The sequence below is a fragment of the Carlito syrichta genome, unplaced genomic scaffold, assembly GCF_000164805.1.
Source record: "Carlito syrichta isolate Samal-C Ts95f unplaced genomic scaffold, Tarsius_syrichta-2.0.1 Scaffold306785, whole genome shotgun sequence".
Lineage (NCBI taxonomy): Eukaryota > Metazoa > Chordata > Mammalia > Primates > Tarsiidae > Carlito > Carlito syrichta.
In genome coordinates, this window is record NW_007250881.1 from 409,375 (window position 1) to 432,620 (window position 23,246).

A 23,246-nucleotide genomic window follows, 5' to 3' on the forward strand; every position below is an offset into this window, starting at 1 on the left:
CTTTGTGTCCAACCTTTTCTAACACAGAAAGAGACATTTCTTATGGCTACTTTATTCTTCTGCTTGGAAAAACAATGCTTCCTCTTCCCTGCATACTCCTTGCGTAGACAGCTGGCAATAATGACCGGCTTCTGTAAATGACAAGAAAACCATGTCAGACCTTAATTTTCTCCACTAACTTTGAAAAAACTCTGTTCTCCCGTTGGCTGGATCCTTTGCTGCCCAAACCATGTATCACAGAAGACTTTCTACTAGGTGACATGCTTACTGGCCACTCTCCTATCCTAGCACTTATTTTTGGAGAGAAGAGACTATCATTCTTTTCTTCTACGAAGGGAGTGTTTTAGGAGCACCTTATTTTATACAGCCTGCCTGTCCTCTCAGAACGGAGCAAAGAGACTTGGAGATGCTTAATAATGACACAAATTGAGGTCATCTAACACCTGCAGGCCAAGGTGTTAGAGAAAGAGATGCACTGAATATCCCAAAGGACAAATCAAACGCTGTGGCTTGGACTTTACCCTGAACTTTGTACCGTACACTCTCTCTAAGATGCAGTAATATGTGTCGCTTTGCTCAGTTTCTAAAATTACTTCTTGGCTTTTATAATTTCAATTGTACTCTACTTTTATATTTTTTAAATTCTTTTTATTTTTTGAGTTGGAGTCTCACTCTGTCGCCCAGACTGGAGTGCAGTGGCCGCTCCCGGTCACCGCAGCCTCGCCTGCTGGGCTCCGGAGATCCTTCCACCTCAGTCTTCCTAGTGGCCGGAATTACAGGCATGCGCTACCTCGTCCGGCTGATTTTTTGATTTATTGTAGAGATGAGGTCTTGCCGCCCAGGCAGGTCTCAAACCCGCGGGCTCAGGCAATCCACTCACCTCAGCCTCCCAAAGGCGCGGGATGACAGGCTGAGCCACCGAGCCCGGCTTGTACTCTACTTTTAAACTTACTAAAAGACAAAAAAGAGGCCACTTGACTTTTAATCATCTGTTCATTTCTATGTAAAAATGGAACTACCTACTAAAACTGTGATCCCCATTTGTAAGAAAGAGACAAATTCAAAATCATTTGAGAATCGGATTGGTAGACTGACTATTTGAATGGAAAAACATTTGTGTGATGTGATGAAATCACTGCTTTATATGTTGTACCTCATCAGAATTTGTAGAATTCAAGGCATTTGCTGTCCTCACTCTTTCCATCTGAACATCTTCATCTTCTCCTTCTGGCTCTTCTGGATTTTGACGTACATCACTGCTTCTTGGAGAAATTCTAGAGTCAAAACCATTCATTAATAATTGATTTCTGGCTCTCATCATTGTATCAAAAAATTGCATATTAAAAATCTTTTGCTTGAGTAGACTGGATAATTAATAAACCATCATAATCTCCCTTCACAAGCCTCATTCCTGTAGAGCCTCCTGGCTGATCTGTAGAAATACTACTTTTTTTGGTCATACTTCTCTGTCAACTCTGGTCCCCTCTCCAGTCTGAAGGAAGTGGATCCCCCTTTTCTCTCTCTTTCTAATCTACTTTCTAAATAAACCATATTTTCTAATCTAAAAAAAAGGAATATTATTTCTTTCAATATCAGTGGTGACTTGGAACCTAATATCTGGAAAAGTATTTTTATATCATAGTTCAATGAAGTAATTTTGCTGGGAACCCTAGCTTTGGCACCAACATGCTCCATTATTATGTTTTCATGGGGAAAATGGGACAGAATATTTGTAATCAGGACTATCTCAGAAAATACAAGTTAGATGCTTGATCTCTTACTAAGCCTGACTATTTCTTTGGAATATATATCAGGTTAACTATTTTTCCCCATTCTAAGTCTGGTCTTCATGCCCGGAATATAGCTGTTCTAGTCTCTTGTCCCTTGAACTTCTCCTCCATACTGATCTTACAAGATTTCTCAAAGGTCTGCTTCCATCTTGGCAGTCTCCCATTCAACTAGGTAACAGTAAAAGATGAAACTGATATGGTATGAGAGACACAAAGGGAACAGGTGCTTATGGTTACATCATTGGATGGTGCCAAGTCTCAGCTTTTAAGTCCCATGAATAACGGAGCCAGTCTGTGATCTACCTGCTGAGCTTCGCACTAACACAGGAAAAGAACACAGATATTTCTGTCCTTGGCCTGTTGGCTATCCTTCTATTTCTTTTTCCTGGATGAGCAGTGTTCCAGCAACTGCCAGCTTCTTCAAATAGATTGTTCCTTAAACGAAATCAGCCATGCTTAACTTTTCCCAGTGCTCCACTGTGCCTAGTGTCAGATGGAGCCCTAAGACTCAATGTTTCAGGTCTGCTTCTTCCACTAGGTGATAGTCTTCTTTGGCTTAGGTATCTAGATTCATGTTATTTTTACTGGCAACCAATCCTAGCACTTGGTACCTTTTTGTTCTATGCATGAAAAGACATTTTAAATATTGATCCACAAAATAAAATAATTCAATTTGATTTCTTCCAACCTAAAGAAAAGATCTCTTCTCATTGATGTCTTTCCAAACTTCCATTCCAGACACCGAAGGATAAAAAGAAAAATGATAAAGTGGAGAATAGGCTGGGAATAAAGAGAGAGATAGGCACAATTAGAAAGATGAAAAGTGATTATTTTAATAACAGATGAACTAGAAATAATAACTGGAAATAATTGGACTTCTATAAAAACACTTTCAGTGAAATCATTACAAAAGTCCAACGACCTATTTGACAAATTACGAACCTATCAAATTCATTCCCATACTTGTCTAAAGAAGTATTAGAAATAACTGTAATGATGTGATACCATAACTTTATGTCATTTCCTCTAATTGTTGTACAGTGTTCTGAAAATTTAGGAGGCACATTATTTAGTCAGTTGATCTTTAGAAAAGTGACCACTCCATATCTTACAAACATTATATCTTCTTAGGTTACAGATATCTATATCTCCACCTTAATAAAAAGTTTCACAGTATGTACAGGAATTAAAATAAGCATAATGAAACCACAATAATTTTAAAGAAGTCTGTTCTTACAATTAGGAATACCAGAACTGGCAACATGTCACTTGATTCTTCACCATTGAAAGACTGTAAAAAAAACTGCAAAAGAAAACAGAATTGTTAAATAGAATTTTTGTTTTGTGCATTTTGTCCACAAACGTGCGAATTGGCCCTAAACAGCCCTGCCACCATGTCCTTTGACTTTATCATGAGTTTCAGGTAGCGAGGGGCTCTCTTTCCTCCTGAGGTCTATGAGCTTTAATTTGAAGCAATAGTATTTATCAGTTGCTAATCACGTGGCTAGAGAGTTCTGAGGATTGGTACTAACCCCTCAAGCAGTGAGGGACAGGGTTTCTTCTCACACAGAGCTTTCCACACCTTTCTGTGCTCACTGTTCCTCTTCGTGGGGTATCTTCTATTCCTTTCCTTTCCCAAAGATATACCCCTAAACATTTTTCCTTTTGTAGACGCATAAGTATCAATTAGCCAGAAAAAGGGGACTTTATTTATATTGGATACATCTTTAAAACCCTGAAGTCGCAAGGATGATTGACATTTCCTTTGCCTCCTTCTAAAGCCAAACATGCCCAAGAGTGATCAAGACCCCAAACGAGTAGAAGGGCTTCTCTATTTCCACCACCCATGACCCTTCATCCCCATGCATTAACCAGGACCAGATTTTCTACTCCAGGTCAGCTGGAGCATATTGTCCTGTCTGGGAGAAAATCAACTGGATTCCATGAGGTAGAAATCTTCAAGCCTCATGCAAGTTCAACATACTGTACTAGTGTCCCAACACTGGGCAATGCTTTCCAGTTGGTCGTGAGTTCCAGGACACTGTGATAGACAGTGGAGGTGGTGTTACTTACATGAAAAGATAAGAACAAACAGCCAACCAATGTGGCAGGTGGTATGAAAAAGGTGATGAAGAATTGTAGACTGGTTTCAAAGGTACTAATCATAAATCCAGCCACAGAGAATACGGTCATCTAAAGAAAATACAAATATGAATGTTAATCACTCTGAATTTTAATATAAGCTCCAAATTGAGATGGCTCATCTAGAAGCTATTACTAATTTCAATTCTAACCTCACAAACCAAATTGAAATCAGAATATATCCATTAACATGTTATTTCAGTGACAGCCAAATTCCTTTAGCCTTGAGTTTCCTGAATGCAAGATCACTTGGTAAATCTAGGATCCAATATACAGAATATTTCAATCAAAGAAAGGGAAAAAAATTGGTGTGCATTGTCTTTGGAGGGAAAATTCACAGTAGTAGATAAGCAGAAATAGGGAAAAATTGAAATTAGTATCTAAAGGAATAACAAACAAGACTAAAAGAAGACTTTTGCTGACTATCAGTGAGAAATATAAGCATTTAACAGCCTGGAATGGCTTAAGCAGAAGTACTAGAATACAAAATTCAGGTACCCCCGAAGTCGTTAGACTTTCTTTTCTAAAGCACTGCAAAGACCTCCTAAATGTTTTTGTACTCTTAATCTCTCTGTCTTGCAAACTATCATTTTTATGGCTGTTAAAGTCTTCTTCCTAAAAATTTACCTCTGATCATATTTCTCTTCTGCAGTCTATGGAATAAATTCTTGAGCACATCATTTAAGGACAGCCAGGGTTCCAACCGTTATTTTTGCTATGACTATGACCATGTTTATTATGCACCTCATTTTCTGTCTATATCCACATGAGATTTTTACCAGTTTCTGGGATAAGCCTGGTTTTTCTACCTTCTAGGCTTCCATTTATTTCTCATTTTATATTTGTGCCCTCAGACTTCTTATCTGTTGAAATCTTGCTTTTATAGGTTTTACCTTTTAAAACATCTGCTCCTATTTTCATAAATTAATCTCTCTTTTATCTGTTTTTCCTAGACCTCTTTATTACGCGGTTGTATAATTGACTTTTAAGATAGAAAATAATTCTATTATCTATCCATAGACAATTTTTTTCTTATGATGCTTTTAATAAGTGCCTGTTTACTAATCTGTTTCTGCTTTGAGATCTATTTCAGGGTTGAGACTGTATATTTTATCTTTTCTCCCATTGCCAATCTTAACTTGTAACACATTGCAGAAGTCAGCAATCTTTATTGAACTGATAATTTACTTTTTTGCCATGCTAAAATTGCAGGAAATTAGAATAGATACTTATGAATTACAAACTTTTTTCTCTTAATTTAGTTAAAATAAATGTGGCTTTATGGAATTAATTCTCAGTAGAGTCTGGAGAAATCATTCCTAGTTTTAACCATGCTAGTGACAGAATGGGTAATCTTGTGTTTGTGGGGAGTCTTTGGGCTTATTTGTTGTTCGGTAAAAAGATGATATAGATGGCTTCCAGGTTTCTTTCTAGCTTAATATTTTATCGTTCCAGAAGAAATTTGGCTACTTTTAAAGAAATACAAGAATGGAAATAGGAAAAGAAAAAGGTGCAGATTTTGAAAAGGATACGTAAATAGGCAAATGTAAAATATTTTAGACCGAATATTATCATTCAACTGAGGATAAAATTTAAAATATCACTCAGAGCTCTTTGTTAAATATATACAATAAATGCCTACAATAAGCATACTTACAACATAGAAGCAAAATGACCAAATGCCACTATTTTTTCTCCCCTTGCGAAAAATGAACGAAATCACATATGTCATGAAGATAAGGGAAAAGGAAAAACCAACAGCACATGGGATCTGAAATCAACAGGAATGTTAAGCTTAGTTACAGACAAATGCAATCCAGGAAAATATTTGGGATCCAAGACAGTGCTACAGCACAGGATTTTATAGTTATTTAACTTAGGACTATATAAATATTAATGAAAAGTTTAAATTTTCAAATTTTCTGACTAAATCATACAATGATATTTGTTCTATAAATACTTTCACTTACTTGAACAATATGATTCAAAACTGCAAATATAGTGTCATGGAAGTTTAAAATGTGGTCCATTATATACATAAAAAGGAAGATCGTGAAAAACAGGGGAACATCCACCAGTGCCTGCCCAAGCCAGTAAGCAGAAGGGAAGAGTCCTGAAATCCGTAGCTGGGACCAAGCTTTGTTCTGATTAGGAGACAGCAAAGAAACAAAGTGATATTTCAGTTTTAAGTTTAAGGAAATGTGGATTATGCAAGAAACTGTTCAAGCAAAAATTTTTATTTGTAATCATTCTAGATTATAGCTACAAATATTATTCACTTTAACAAGATTCTCAAGGCATTTGTTGACACATTATAAATTCATTTGGATTCATGAAAGAGTGTCTGTGAATGAATGTTTATAAGTTGTCAGTTCAACATTGGAGTTTTCTTTTCATCTTTCCAGTGTTCATGTTTCCAAAATATCATTTTCTTTGATGTCAACAATTTCTCCTTAATTAGCTTTTCTGAGGTATAATTTTCAAACAAGAAGTATCTGTATTAAAAGTACAGTTGAATGAGCTTCGATGAATGCATGCATTCCTGTAACACAATGATAATTAAGGTACAAAACATCCCCCAAAGTTTCCCATTCTCTTTGGCAGTCAAGAGTCTTTGCTGCTGGTTACAAGCACCCACAAGTCTGCCTTCTGTCACTATAGATTAGTTTTATCTTTCTAAGAATTTCATATAAATTAAATCATTCAGTATGTATTCTTTTGTGATTGTCATCATTCCCTTGGTATAATGGTTCTGAGACTCATCTGTATTGATGCATCTATTAGTTGTTAATTCTTTCATATTGCTGAATAGTACTTCATTGTTTGGTCATTTTAGCATTATTTGTTTTAGGTAATGTGTAGAACTATCAAACAGATTATTTTCCTGATTACACAAGACATTAGTCATATTTTCATCTGTGTATTTTCTTTAGCAAAATATTGGTTCAAATATTTTGTCCATTAAAAATAGGTTATCCTCTATTACTGAGGTATAAGAGTTCTTTACATCTTCTTGATAAAAATCTTTTGTCAGATATATAAGTATGTCCACTCTAATGTTGAACTGACAATTTATTTATTTTTTTTATTTTTATTTTTTGAGTTGGAGTCTCACTCTTTCACCAAGACTGGAGCGCAGCGGCCACTCCTGGCCACCGCAGTCTCGACCTGCTGAGCTCCGGCGATCCTTGCGCCTCAGCCTTCCAAGTAGCCAGAATTACAGGCATGTGCTACCATGCCTGGCTGATTTTTTGATTTTTTTGTTGAGATGAGGTCTCGCTGCCCAGGCGGGTCTCGAACCCACGGGCTCAGGCAATCTACTCACCTCAGCCTCCCAAAGGCACAGGATTACAGGCTGAGTCACCGAGCCCGACTTGAACTGACAATTTATAAAGATTCATTCAAAGACACTCTTTCATTAATCCAAATGAATCTGTAATGTGTCTGCAAATTACTTAACAATCTTGTTAAAATGAAGATACTGATTCAGTAGTTCTGAGTATTTTTCTCCCAGCCTGTGGCTTGCTTCTTTCTTTCTTTCTTTCTTTTCTTTTCTTTTTTTTTTTTGAGTTGGAGTCTCATTCTTTCACCCAGGCTCGAGTGCAGTGGCATTCTCATTGGCCACTGAACTTCGACCTGCTGGGGCTCAGGCAATCCTTCCACCTCAGCCTTCCAAGTAGCTGGAACCATAGGCGTGTGCCACTGCTCCTGGCTAATTTTTTGATTTCTTGTAGAGACAAAGTCTTGCCCAGTTGCCCAGGCTGGTCTCAAACCCCTGGGCTCAGGCAATCCTCTCTCTTCCACCTCTCAATGTGCTGGGATTACAGGTGTGAGTCACCACGCCTGGCTGCCTTTTTAGTTACAAAGAGGAAACAATTTTAACTTTGATGATGTTCAAGTTATCTATGTTTTTAGTGGTATGATTTTCTTCTGTCCCATCTAAAAATATTTGTCTACCATAAGATCTATGATTAATTTCAAATAATTTCATGTATCATGTAGGCGAATATTAACATTTTTTAAAGACAGATATCAACTTATTCTAGCACAATTTGTTGAAAAGTCTAATCTTACCCTCATTTATGTTTTGTGGCAGTTTTATCAAAAATCAATTGATGATATATGTGTGGGTTCTTTTCTGAAACGTCTATTCCATTTCACATATCTATATGATTATTCTTACTTAGTACATTAGATTCTTAATCACTGTAAGTTTCTAGGTGAACCTGAAAGTCAGAGCATAAGTCTTCAAACTTTGATTTTCTTTTTCACATCTATCTAGCTATTCCAGGTTCTTTGCATATCCGTATACATTTCTAGAATAATTCTCTATCAGCTACTTATTTATATTTTCATTTATTAAACTTGCTTTTATTTTTGTAACTTAGAATCCATACTGGAATTGACTGCTCAATTAAACAGACATAAGCATCCTTATAAAAAGCCTATAATTATATTTTTTTCAGCTTCCAATTATAGAAAGTAGTGGAAGTTGCAATTGCTTGTTATTACCTTATAATCCTCAATGCTGCTCATGGCAATATAAGGTGAACAACATGATGCTAAAATCAGCCAAAACACGGTATATCCTAGAAATGCAAATGAATCATTCGATAGGCCCTAAAAATGCAAAGAAGACAATAAACTGAATGAACAAATTCAAAGTTCATTTTCTCAAAATACATTGTTAAAATTTTAAACTGAGATTACATGATTTTGCATTAGGTAATTTTAAACTGAGTTCATGCAATTCTGTCTTAAGTCTCTTCTGAAGCCTCCAAATTCTTTCATTATCCTTCTAGTTTTGAAGCTTGACTTTTGACTTTATACTCACATACATAAGGACAGTGATTCAAAGCAGATGAATGAATTGATAACATTTGGAAAGTGATAAGAGCAAGATTGTCCTATTTTCTTGCCTGGTGATTCTAAAATGTATTCTGGTGCTTAAAAATAATTCACAGGTGATACATTCAATTGCCAAATTCCTAAATAATCTTTTGTTATTTCAAATGTGACAATTTGAGTCAAAAAATCATATCAGATATTTTAGGATTTGGTGATGGTAAGTTAACTTTTTAGGTATGCCATGAGACCAGATATATATTGGTTGAGAATTCAAAAGTAGAAATGAAGGACTAGAAGGGAGAGTGAAAACACCGAAAAAACCTTTGCCCTTAGTTACACTTTCTGTTGTTCCAGTTTGTAATAATATTTCAAGATAGAAATTTCACAAACTGTCTTCAAAGCCAGTCCCACATTTATTTTTATGATTCACAGAGCTATTGTTTGATTAAGCACATTACTGAAAAAAGTTCTCACCAGCTTTCTTCAGCTTGGTGATCACAAAGACACTTGCTAACAACAGAATGGTGAGGTTAAAGCTTATTGTCAGAATGCTTCCAGAACACCCAGAGGGCTGTGGAGGTTCATCCCTTAGTGGCAAATCTATTGACTTTAGGCAGTGCAGAAGCAAGGTCTCAAACTACAGACCTTAGGGACAATGAGTAGGTAAAGTCTAACAGAGAGTAAAATGAGTTGCTAAAGATATTGGTTAAAGTTAACATGTTGGGCACATGAATACAAGGTCAACCAAGGTGGTTGGTATGGGACCTACTCTAGTTGAGACAGGGGGATGTGATAGGTGAAGGTCCAAGGTAATTGGCTCAATTATTGTATCCTGCTCTCAGAAACTGGAAAGTTGAAAAGATCTTTACAGTCATATAAGGTTAATTAAACAAACCACAGCATGTATTCGAAAACGGAGTAACACTGGATGGGTGACTAAAGCCTTTCACGTGAATGATTAAGTTTCTTGCTCGACCTCAGTAAAAGACATTTTTTATTTCCTGAGCACGCAATGAGATATGGTGTGAGAAGGTAATTGAAAATTTTGCTGGAATATATAAAAATGATGATGGATCTGTGGTACATTTCGTGTAAACATCAGTGCATGATTATTGACCGCACATATTATCATAAAATCCTAGAATTGAGTAAGATGTAGATAACGTGATGACCTTAACTTTCACTTATGTATTTAACAATTTATGTATTTAGCAAATTCACGTAATTTAACAGTTAAGTTATTTAGTGCTTATCATGTTCTAGGCCTTTTCCTCGGTACAGGGTATTAATATAATGTTAAAATACCCGAGCCCTGTGCTCCGCGAACTCTTTGATTGGGAGAAATATATTTATAAAGTAAAACAAAAAGGAATCATTACAAACTATGAAAGATATTCTGGTTTCTAAATTTAAAAGACTGTATATATTCCAATCATTTGGGTCTTTGTTTAGAAATAGGATGTTTCATGCTCCACAGGTGGAAAAAGATGGTTTGAAGGTCTAAGGCAGGCCAAGGGAATTAATAGTTTTGACACGAACTTGGAGTAATTCTAATGGAGACAGTCTGCAGTTTTAGCCTGAACTTTTCTCTGAATTTCTTTTCTTGTAGCGTTTCTAAACTTTATAACAAAATCCACCATCCTTCCTCCCTCCCTCCCTCCCTCCCCCCTTCCTCTCTTTCCTCTTTCCTTTCTTCTTTCTTTCTCTCCTTCCTTCTCTCCTCCTTTCTTTTGTTGGTTCATTATTTTTGTGCTCGTCATGATCCTGACAGTTTCACTTTTTGTCACCACACATTCTCTTTGAAAAATGTTTTGCCAGTTCTAGCTTTCATTTTTTAAATGGAACTCTTGCAGTGAGCTGGGATCATGCCACTATTCTCCATCCTGGACAACGGAGTAAACCTTCTCTCAAAAAAAAAAAATTAAAATTGTAGCTCTGAAAGTGTATTGATGATCATGAATCCAAAATTTCATTTACTATACAGTGGTTTACTCAAGAAGAATAAGATTCTAGCATTTAAAGGGGTGATTTGGAAGATTATTGATGGAGGAGAATCAGGAATCAGAAGTAGGATTACGTACTTACATCCATAAATGTGCTTCTGTCAGTCTGGATACGTGCTGAGGGTTTAAACATTCCAAGTAGTCCATTGCTAACAATATCCATAAGAACAGGGAAGCAATTCAATCTCTTGGCATTGCATGTTAATGAAAAGCTGTAATTCTAAAATATAACAAGCAAGGTTACAAATTCTCAAAGAGCTTTGATTTTTTGGCAAATAAGTCAAAATGCAATTTTTTAACTTAAGAGATCATGTTTTTAAAGTGTTTTCAAATAATCAAAACAAGAACAAACATTAAAACACTGTGTAAGTCAAAGCAAACACTGTGTAAGTCAAACAAAAAATGTGTATTGTAAAACAGAATCACGTATCTGATTTTTAAGACATCAGGTGTTTTGCTTAAGGATAGGATCACATGGTACGTGTTTATTGTTTAAGAGCAAAACAGAAGTTTTAGAATTATATGTATTATAAAATAATGGAGAGGAAATATGAATTTTTGGACTTAAATATTCACTTGACAATACATATTCTATAGTATGTATTTTGCTAATATACAGTTTGTGTTGGTAGGCAATGATCAATATGTACTTAAATATTTATGCCAATGAATACAATTCACTAAGTGATAAAAATAGTATCTTTTTGTTTTTTGTTTGTTTTTATTTCTTAAATTGAAGACCTGAGTATATTGAGATTATATTGACTTTCCACAATTTGGGAAAAATTATTAAATAAGAGAAGCTTACATTTTTATTTCCAGACACTAGGATGGCTCCATTATAAGATGGGTCATCTGTGCCATTTCTAGTTCCAAATGCATCCACTTCCAACGCTATGTTCTGGTGTTCCACAGAATGTATGAAGTCATCGATGCTTCCCCCTAAGGTGTAGTTAAATATATTAGGTATCATGGAACTAAGAAACTAAGACTTAAAGTCAAGTTGTGCAGTCAAATGATCATTAATGTTATTATGTGATATTTACAGTGATATGGACCGTCAGGGTATTTGTCCACATGATAGCATGTTGCTACTGTGAATTAAAAATTTATTTACCTTTCATGAGATTTACTTCATAACATATTTATTTGCTGGAGATTATTACTAGTGTAAAAGTTTTTGGGGAGTACCATATCGCTTTTGGAATCGTTTTTTAAATTATTTTTATTTTTTATACTGCAATGAATGACCATAACCCATAAGGTTTCAATGACACAGATTATTTCTCCTGATTAACCACCAAATTTGCTAAAACTCATTTCACTACTGCCAGATTTTTAAATAATTTTCAAAATGTTTTTTAATAAAGGAAGACAACTTGTAGAATGGCAATGTGAGGAGCTCTGCAGAACTTTTTGCCAGAAAAATGACCACAACTTAGAAAAATTCCTTAAAAGACAACAAAATCTTTTGAAATTGTCCTAAGGGCAAACAGAAAGTGAAGAAACATTTATTTAAGAAAATCTATCAAATTTCAGCAAGAACACTGAAAAAGTGTGGCATTTGAGCTACAACCAGATACCTTCACTCCCCACTTCCCTCCCTCCCAGATCAACATAACAGAAGCTTATTCTGAAAAAATCTCAAGGGTTCTTCCTCTCCAAGCCCAGCTGAGGGCTATCGTATCTTCCTGGGAGAGACAATCTACCAACTTCTCTTAATCCTCCAGCTCCATGCTGCAGAAGCTCAGTATTAGGCAAGAGTGACTGAGAGATCTCTTCTTCTACCCATTATCTACTCTTAAGGTGGAAGTTCTATCCTAGGCACAAAAGTCCAAAATACTGGGGCCCAATCATCCTTGCCCCATCCGACTTGAAGGGCAGAGTGTCCATGACAAGAGAGTCTCTATGACAGAGAGGTAAGCTGAGAAAACCAGAGGCTACTACTACTCCAGCTCAAGCACCCTGTTCCACTGCAAGAGAATTGGGCCACGGTCTATGCTTCCATATCTTGGAGCAATGGTGCACAGGTTTTCCTCAGGGATACCACAAGAACAGAGAGTGCTGAAACTCTTCCCAGAGAAACTATCTTTATCTGGGACAGAGTTTTGGGAAGTTCAAGCCTAAGAGTGCACTAAAAACCACGGCGATTTTGTTAGTACGCAAATTATGGGAACCCACCCTACAAACAAGACCATATTTATAGGAGCTTCCCCTGTCTGTGATTTTACTTTCTACAGTCTGAAAATATTAAATGGAAAACCTACAAATAAACAATGCACAAGTTTTACATTGCACGCCATTCTGAGTAGCATGATAAGATCTCCCACCGTCCTGCTTCCTCCCACCCAGGATGTGAATCATCCCTTAGTTTAGCATGTCCGCTACTTGATCATTAGTCATTTAGGAGCTGCCTTAGGGATCAGATTAACTGTCATGGCAATCATAGTGCTGTATTCAAGTCACCCTTATGTTACTTAACGGTGGCCCCAAAGTGCAATAGTAGTGATGATGCTGGCAATTAAATATGCCAAAGAGGAGCCATAAAGTGCTTCGGGTAAGTGAAAATAAAAAAAGGAAGTTCTTGATTTAAGGGAAGAAAAAAAAATCATATGCTGAGGTTGCTAAAATCTATGGTAAAAACAAATCTTCCCTTTGCAAAATTAGGACAATAAAAGGAAATTTATACTAGTTTAGTTGCACCTTAAACTGCAGAAGTTTTAGCCACACTGCATAAGTGCTTAGTTATAATGGAAAAAAGCATTAAATGTATTGGTGGGAGAAATGAATAGAAATGTGTTCCTCTTGACTGCAATCAGGTTTTGTATTATCCATGATTTCATGCATCCACTGGGGGCTTGGGATATATTCTCTGTGGATAAGACAGAGCTACTGTAATTGGATCAGAATGTGGGGGGAATGTATGCTCATGGGCATTTTGGAAACAATAGACCAATCAGTCTCCAATTAGTGGAGACTAACATCTGAATGTGGTACCCTTAGAGCCAGCTAGTTTACCAAAGACATCAAAGAAAAAGACAAAGAAAGCCTTACTAAGCCCACTGCCATCTCAGAAAGCCTTACTATGCCCATGGCCAAGGTTATGCCCTCTGAAAAGCAGCACCAGTGTTGTACAAGGCAGAAGAAATAGAATTCACTAAAATAATCCAATCAAGTCACTAGACAAATAAGCAAATCATGATAAGCCCCAAAGAAATGGAATATAATTATTTAGAGTGACTATAATGTATTATTTTCAATGTCTAGTTTTCAACTAAAAATTATAAGACATGCTAAAAACTAAGAAAGTGTTACTCTCATACAGGAAAAAAAGGCAACAGGTACTGCCTTTGAGAGGCTCATACAGCAAACTTAGAAAACAAAAACTTCAAAGCAGCTGTTATAAATATGCCTAAAAAACTAAAAAAAAAATACTACTTAAAGAAGTAAAGGAAGGTATGATGACAGCGTCTCTTTAAATAGATAATGCTAATAAAGAAATGAAAAAGGCCAGGCTCGGTGGCTGAGCCTGTAATCCCAGCACTTTGGAAGGCTGAGGTGAGTGGATTGCCTGAGCCCGTGGGTTCGAGACCAGACGGGCAACTTGGCAAGACCTCATCTCTACAATAAAATACAAAATAGCTGGGTGTGGTAGCATGCGCCTGTAGTTCCTGCTATTTAGAAGGCTGAGGCGGAAGGATTGCTAGAACTCAGCAGGTTGACGCTGGAGTGGCCGTGAACGTGCCACTGCACTCCAGCCTGGGCAAAGGCGTGAGACTCCAACTCAAAAAAAAAAAAAAAAAAAAAAAAGGAAAGAAATGCAAAATACTTTAAAAAGAACCAACTAGAAATTCTGGAGTTAAAAATTATAATAAATGAAATAAAAAATTCACTGAGAGAGCTCAACGTAGATATGAATGGGCAAATGAAAGAATTAGCAGATTTGTATACATATTGAAATACATTATACAATCTGAAGAACGGGAAAAAATTCAAGTAAAATAAACAGAACCTCAGATAAGTGTGGAACATTTTTGCTCACACTATTTCACATGTGATAATAGTACTGCAAGTAGAGGAGAGAGATTTTTTTAAAAGAGGAAAATAGCTGAAGAAACAATGACTGAAAACTTCCCAAGTTCGATTAAAAACTGTAATGTATACATCTAGGGAGTTCAGTCAACTCCAAGTAGGATACATGCAAAAAGATCCACACCAGACACATTGGAGTAAACTTGGGTGCAGCCAAAGGCAAAGAGAAACCTTTGAAAAAAGCAAGAGAAAAATAACTAGTGATGTACATGAAAACACCAATAAGATACTAACTGATTTCTCATCAGAAACCAGGGTGGTCAGAACATGGTGGGATTATACAAAGTGCTGAAAAAGCTTTTCAGCCAAAAACCTTATATTTAGTAAAATTATCTTTCAAAGGTGAATGTAGAACAGAACTTTCCATGATCATCAAAAACAGCAAATTTGTTACTAGCAGACCTGCCTTACAAGAAATACTTAAAACTGAAAGCAAGTGACCCTAGATGGAAATTTGAATTTAAGTGAAAAGGCCAAAGAGAATCAATAAGCATAATTATATGACTATAATAGCCCAAATAAATGTATATTTCTTCTCCTTTCTTCCATTATTTAAAAAGCAGTTGTATAAAACTATGTATATAATTTTATTATTGCATCTACAACATATAAATATGTAGCATATTTGACAATAGCAGCACAAAAGAGGCAAGTGAAAGCATAACTGTATTGGAGTTAGGAAATCACATTAGATGATAACAAATTCACAGGAACAAGTGAAAAGAACTAGAAATTATAAAAAAACTTAGTTTCAATGTGTTATATTCCTTCCGTATAGCGCTATTTGCTATCCCCATTTTGATGTTATTATTAACATTACATCTATATGTTTTTAAAACCAGAAATATATTGTTATAATTATTACTTTACAAGATTTTATGTCTTTTAAAGAAGCTGAGAAAAGAAAGGACAGCAAGTATATATTTATAGACTTTGTTATATTAATCTTAAATTTGTGTAAACCATAAGTATATTTAGATAATTTAAGATGTATATATCAAGTTAAAGAATAACCACCAAGAATGTAATTTAAAAATATAATAAAAACTTATGAAGATAATTAAAATGTTAGACTAGGGCAACCCCATACGGTCCCGTCCCACTGTGGGAGCTTTTCTGTCCTCTCAATAAATCCTGCTCTCTAAAAAAAACAAAAATCAAACTAGAAAATACTCAATGCAAAATAAAACAGCAAAGGAGGAAATAGAGGAACAAAAAAAGACATACGGAAAACAATGAAATTGCAGGCATAAGTCCTACATTATCAGTAAAAATATTAAATGTGGATATAATAACTAATAATCTCAAAGGGCATAGATTGTCAGATTGAACTAAAAAAACACTATTCAATAGTATGCTGTTTATAGAAGACACATATTACATTTAATTGGTACAAACAGATTGAAAATAAAAGGTGGAAAATATATTTTGTGAAACAAAATTATAGGAAGATTGGAATGGCTTTACTAATACATGAAAAAATAGAATAAACCAAGAAATGTTATTTGAAATGATGAAAGTCAGTTTATAATGATAAATGTGTAAAGACAGTAGGAAGTTATAACCTTCATAAACACATATACTCTTAGCAGAGAACCAAAATCCATAGCACAAACTTGACAGAATGGAAAAGAGAAATACAGAAAACTTCACCAGAAACCCCCACACATTCTTCTCAAGTGCGCATGGAATACTTCTCCAAGATGAGCTACATGCAAGGATATTGAACAAACCTCAATACATTTAAAAAGATTGAAATAATATAAACTCTGATCTCTGAGCATAACGGAATGAAATTAAAATTCAGCTAAAGAAAGAAAATTGGAAAATTCAGAAATATGTGCAATTAGATGAGGCACTTCTAAATAGCCCCTGGGTCAAAAAAGAAATCACAGTGGAAACTAAAAAATATTTTGAGTTGAGTGAAAAAGAAAGCATGACATACCAAACTTCATGAGATGCAGCTAAAACAGTGCTAAGAGAGAAGTTTATAGTTGCAAACACCTATATTAAATAAAGGAAGAGAGATCTCAACTCAATAACTGAACATTCTATATTAAGTCATTGAAAAAAGAACAAAAACCAAGGTGACCAGAAATAAATAAAAAATTAGATTGTAAATGAGTGACAAAGACCATAGAAAAACAATAGAGGCAATTGATAAAACCAGAGTTGAATTTCTTAAAGCTTCAGAAAAATTGACAAGCTCTTAACTAAGATAACCCATAAAAAATAAAACTAGAATTATTAAAATCAGAAATGAAAAGGGGCTATAAATACCAATCTTATAGATAAAAAGTTTTGAATGGAATACTGTGAGCAACCCTATAATACAAAATTAGATAATATAGGTCCAATGGAATAAATCCTAGAAAGACAAACTATTAAATTGAGATTCAAAATATGAAGAGCCCTGTATTAATTAAGAGATTTAATTGCTAATTACAAAACTTCCCATGAAGAAAATCTTTCACTCAGATGGCTTCGCTAGCAAATTTCTACTTAATATCCAAAGATTTGTCAGTCCTTCATGAAATACCCCCGAAAATTGAAGTGCCGGAAATACTTGATATCTTATTCTCTGTAGCTAGCATTATATTAGCATATCCAAAGACATCACAAGAATATTCAAACTGTAGACCAATATCTCTTACGAATAGAGATGCAAAAAGTTCTCAACAAAATACCAGAAAAACAATTGAACAGCACATTTAAAAGGATTGCTAGGCACGGTAGCTTATGCCTGTAATCCTAGCACTTTGGGAGGCAGAGGCAAAAGTATTGCCTGATCCCAGAGTTTGAGACCAGCCTGGGCAATGTAACAAGACCTCATCTTTTCAATAAATCAAAAAAATTAGCTGAGCATGGTGGCACGGGTCTGTGGTTCCAGCTATTTGGAAGACTAAGGCAAAAAGATCACCTGAGCCCAGCAGGTCAAGGCTGCTGTGGCAGTGAGCATGCCATTGTACTCCAGCCTGGGCAGCAGAATGAGACTTTGACTCAAAAAAAAAAAATTAGGATTATAAAACATGACCAACTAGAATCTATCCTAGGGATGCAAGGTTGGTTTAGCATCTGAAAATAAATGAATATTGTACATCATACCAACAAATGAAAAACAAAAACCACATGATCATCTCAATAAACAAGAAACATTTAACAAAATCCAACTTTCCTTCATGATGAAAACATTCAACAAACTAGGAAAAAACACATCACAGCCTTCTTGCTCTTAGAAATACCAGAAGACCACAAAGAAAGACAAATTTGAGAACTGAAACCAGAAGACAGAGTGTTGCTTTGTTCAATCTCAGCTAGAAATATGTGCATCCAATGATTAAAAATTTTCACTTCTCTGAACATATCTGCAAATACCACTAAAGTACTACAAATAAAGTACTATTTATTTTGGGGTTACAAATAAATTTTAGTGAGTAGACAAATTTATAAATACAGGATCTGCAAATAATGAGGATCTGCTCAATCTGATAAGAGACTTATACTAGAATATATGAAGAACACTACTTAGGGCTCGATTTAAAAAAAAGACAAATAACACATTTTTAAAATAGGCAAAGAACATAGACATTTCTTCAAAGAAGGTGTGCAATTGATCTATAAGCAAATGAAAAGATGTTTGACATAATTACCCACTAGAAAAACACAAATCAAAATAACAAGATGTCCCTTGACACACACTATAATGCATGTAATAAAAAAAAAGAACAGAAAGTAACAAGTGTTGGCAAAGATGTATAGAAATTGGAACCCTCAAGAATTGCTGGAGTGAATATAAAGTGGTGTAGTTACTTTGTAAAATGGTTTGGCAGGTCCTTAAAAGGCTAAAAACATAGACACCATATGACCCAAAAATTCCTATGATGCTATCCCGAAGAAATGAAAACGTATGTTCACACAGAAAGTTGTACATGAATATTTATAGCAGTACTATTCATAAAAGCCAATTGGAAAAAACCAAAATATTCATCTGATGAATAAGAAATAAAATGTGGTACACATTACTCAATAATAAAAGTGAGGTATTGATTCATGGATACATGCTACAATTTTGAAGACATTCCAGGTGAAAGAAGTTAATCGCCAAGGGTCATATATGATCCCACTGACAGTAAATGTCCAGGGTAGGCAAATCAATGGAAACTGAAAGTAAATTTGTGTTTGCTTAGGACTGGGGGTCAGGGAGAGAAATAAGCGAGAATAACTGTTATTGAGTATGGGGTGTCTTTTGTGGTAATGAAAATATTCTAAAATGAATTGTAGTGATAGTTACAGCATTCTGTGAACACACTAAAAACATCAAATTGCACATTTTAAGTGAATACATTATATGGCACATGAATCTCAATCAAGGTGTTAAAAGTGCTTTTTAAAAGCACAAACGCTTTAATTTTGCAAATTACTGCCCGCTAATTTATTTCTTCTTTGAAAGCTACATCTTACTCCCTGCTCACTGGGGCTTGCATTCATTATCCTCAAGCCTCATAAATTGTTTTTAACACATGCTGAAGAAGTCAGGGCTCAGTTTTCTTTCTCATGATTATGTTTTCTATGTGATGCTCTGAATGGTCATTGTACTTGGAAGTTATATATTACCTGTTTTATTGATGATCAATAATTGAGTGAGAGGATCATGTGGTTGTTGTCCAGGAGTAAGGAAGTACAAATGAGGAGAAAGTTCCCAAGTGTAACTGTTATGATATATTTTCACAAAGATACGCTCCAGAAGAAAAGGAGTCAATCCAACAGCCAGAATCAATAGCCTACACGGAAGAAAATTGTCAGTGTGAAGGCACTGTTGTTTCCCAACCTAAATCTGTTTGGGTAGATTATAATGTGATGGGATCAAGAAATTATAAAAATTAAACACATAGCTATCTCAGTTTTTAAATATTTTGTCCTTTTCCTACCTCCGAATAGGAGGCAATAAACCATAGATATATTGTTTGCTCATTTCCCTTATTGTTTTCTGGTCACTAGTTATCCCATACAATTTCATGGGATATTTGTCCTTAAACGACATGGCCAGATTCTGCCTCTTTGCTTTGCTTCCAGGGTGATGCCCTCTCTTTCTACTGGTTAATTCATCAACACTTTATTTTCTAAATTCTTAATGTCCACTGTTCTTATAGTACTTATTTTTGTTAGTGAGCACATGATTTCTTTATCTCCAGGATCAAATTTTAAAATTGTTTTTTACTCCTTATTTTTTACATTTCTCATTTAAGATAAATAGAAAATCTTACTATACTGTCATTATCTTTTTACTTCAAAATATATCTTCATTCCTGATTTCTAATTATATCTTTTTAATTGTTTACTTGTTTTTTTTTTTGAGTTGGAGTCTCACTCTGTCGCCCAGACTGGAGTGTAGTGGCCGCTCCTGGCCACCACAGCCTCGACCTGCTGGGCTCCAGTGATCCTTCCGCCTCAGCCTTCCAAGTAGCCGGAATTACAGGCATGTGCTACCACGCCTGGCTGATTTCTTTTTTTTTTTTATTTATTGTAGAGATGAGGTCTCGCTGCCCAGGTGGGTCTCAAACCTGTGGGCTCAGGCAATTCACTCACCTCAGCCTCCCAAAGGCACGGGATTACAGGCTGAGCCACCGAACCCGGCTGTTTACTTGTTTTTTAGTATTGATTTGTAAGAATTCTTTATGTATTCTCGATAAAAGTCAATTGTCAAATATATGACTTGTCAATATTTTCTGCTAGTCTGTGACTTGTCTTCATTTTACAATGCTATTTTTTAAAGAGCAGAAGTTTTTAATTTTAACAATCCTTAGTTTATGGATTTTTAAATGATTTTTTCTTTTGTATTATGAAATATTTGCCGTATCTTCCCAAGGTCTCTAGGATTTTGTCCTGATTTTTCTTATAGAAATTTTGTAGCAAGAACAATTTTAAAAGGAAAAACAGAACTGGAAGACTTATACTACCTAATTTTAACAATTATTATAGAGTTACAGTAATCAAGACAATGTTGTATTCACATGAAAACAAATAGGTTAATAGAAAAGAATAGTCTCTTTAGAAATAGGCAAATATATAATTGGCAAATTGATATTCAACAAAGATACCAAGATAATTCAATGAGGAAAAAAAATATTTTGAAAAATGGTCCTGAAACAACTGGATATTTATATGCAAAAAAGAACTTTAACCCTTACTTCACACCATATACAAAAATTTACTCAAAATAGAGACTGAAATGTAAAAGCTAATAATTTATAATTACATCTTGTCTGAAATCTTGCTAAATTACTGACATACCTTCATTCTTGTCTCTTTCTAGACTCTCCATACAGTGTTGCCATATTCATATTAAAGATTTTTCTTAAATCATACTAAAACTTAAAATTTCTTAAATCACATCAACATTTCTCATGGGTTTCTCATTAGTTATTTGTTTAGCAAGTATTTATTAAGATTCACTTATATGCCAGGTCTTCTATTTATTGTTTAAACAAAGTTTTCAGAGAAAGGGTATCAATTGACAGCCAAGGTACCATGGGCACCAGGGTGCTAATGGGAGGTGATGAGATTCTTGGGAGCAGGGATGATGCCTATTACATAGGTATGGAGAATGAGCTTCTTTTACTTAAGAGAACTGGAGGGAAGCTATGACACCCAGGGAAGAGTCAGTCGGATAACCATATAGCATCAAAAATGGGCACTGGCATGCAGATACGAGAAAGAGAGTCCACATCCCAATGTGTCTGCCACCTACCATAGTAGAGAATTTAAGAGAGGAAATATTCCAGGAAAATCTGCATAACTTCAATTTTTTTCTCTAAAATTGTGTCTAATACATTACAAATTCCACCCTCCAGTTTCCTTATGGGTAACTACCAGGTCTACTGGGTATTATACTTTATCCAGTTTTGAAAATGCTGAAATTTATTTTTTTAAATTTATTCTCTTGCTTTTACATCTTGGATTTGCTTTTTAATGCATTGACTTTAAAACATCCAAGGCACTCTGATACTTACAGAGATAAAAGAGCTTTTCTGTCGTGCATTAACTTTAATAAACGAACCCTTGCAATTGTACAGACTTGCTGTCGCCAGAGAGCCACACCACCTATTGTATTTCTTATGTCGTTTAGTGAAGAGATAACTTGTTCCATCTCAACGAGACTTTCTGTTTCTCTAGCTCTTTCTGCTTGTACTTCTCCCAAAATGGCAATATCTGCAAAACAAAATAAGTAACTCATAAAATCACACTTCAAATGCACTTTATTCATACTGTAGGAGTTTGTTCTATCAAAGTGATTGCAATTAAGAGTCATTTGCATGACTATAGGCATTATGTGATATTACTGGTTGCTGCCGTAAACTAGAAAAATAGTTGGAAGATTAATTTTTTGAACAAAAGGAGTAGAAAGTGCCAGAGTCCAGCTCCAGGAGAGAGTCAGAGCCTGAATGGGGAGAATCAGGAACGGCAAAGAAGAACGACAGGAGTCACCTGCTGGGGTAGAGTTCAAGATTTTGCCAATTTTTATTCAATTCTTACATGCTTATATAGTTTTTTTTCTGACCCCCCTACCCACAAAATGTATCCCATGTTACACATTAAACGTTTGCATCATGTTTTTTCTTTTGTTTATGGGGAAGTTGACCTTTACAAGTTTCATTTTGTTCCTTCCTGCTACCCGTGGTGTTATTTATGTCTGAACAAAACACCAGCTGCCAAGAATTTATCAGCCACAACCTGTGACCTCTAGGCCAACTGAATCTCTTTCCTTCGCTATTCTATTTATTTTCCTTTACTAATCTATTTTCTTAATCCTACACTTATATACACTTTTAGCAGTAATATATTGACTTGTTTTTTCTTTTATATAACTGCCCTTATCTTACCCTGTATGAATTTTTAATACTCTATAAAAATTTAACTTTCTTAATTTTAATTGCCTTATCTATATTACTTGCTATTTTCTCATCACCTATTTTACATTTTATATTTCTAAACAAAACTTAAGTCTAAATCTACACTTATATATGAAATCAATCTTACTTCTAATCCTAAATGTATTTAATTTTAAACCTACATTAAGTGTGTATAATTTTAAGTTTACCTTAAAACTTAATTATTTCCTATTCCTTCTATTACTTATATTTAACTAATACCTACATCTATAATAAACATTTATCTTTTAATTATAACTGCTATTTATTTAATTCTAATCCTTACTTTAATTTTAACCCTCTTTCTAATTAAACTATAATGTTCCTTAAACCAAAAGGCATGTCTGTGACTTGTTTTTCCCGAAAACACCTGTTTTTGGAGATACTCTGTCTCAGTTTCTCACTTCCTCATCAATCATAACTGTCAATGTTGTTGCTTATAA

General features: G+C 34.9%; 1 protein-coding gene across 1 annotated transcript in view; it reads right to left on the reverse strand.

Annotated features, from left to right (window-relative positions):
* The window catches only part of ABCA8 (ATP binding cassette subfamily A member 8), an 85,307-nt gene that overhangs the window by 15,230 nt on the left and 46,831 nt on the right, over positions 1-23,246 (reverse strand). Inside the window, exons 19-30 of the mRNA XM_008063377.2 lie at positions 21,886-22,084; positions 19,490-19,656; positions 11,592-11,725; positions 10,866-11,003; positions 8,445-8,552; positions 5,903-6,076; positions 5,590-5,703; positions 3,864-3,983; positions 3,028-3,093; positions 2,479-2,570; positions 1,154-1,274; positions 14-131 (exon numbers count right to left, since the gene is read on the reverse strand). Of these exons, the coding sequence (XP_008061568.1) occupies positions 14-131; positions 1,154-1,274; positions 2,479-2,570; positions 3,028-3,093; positions 3,864-3,983; positions 5,590-5,703; positions 5,903-6,076; positions 8,445-8,552; positions 10,866-11,003; positions 11,592-11,725; positions 19,490-19,656; positions 21,886-22,084 (1,551 nt within the window). The remainder of the gene's footprint in view (positions 1-13; positions 132-1,153; positions 1,275-2,478; positions 2,571-3,027; positions 3,094-3,863; positions 3,984-5,589; positions 5,704-5,902; positions 6,077-8,444; positions 8,553-10,865; positions 11,004-11,591; positions 11,726-19,489; positions 19,657-21,885; positions 22,085-23,246) is intronic.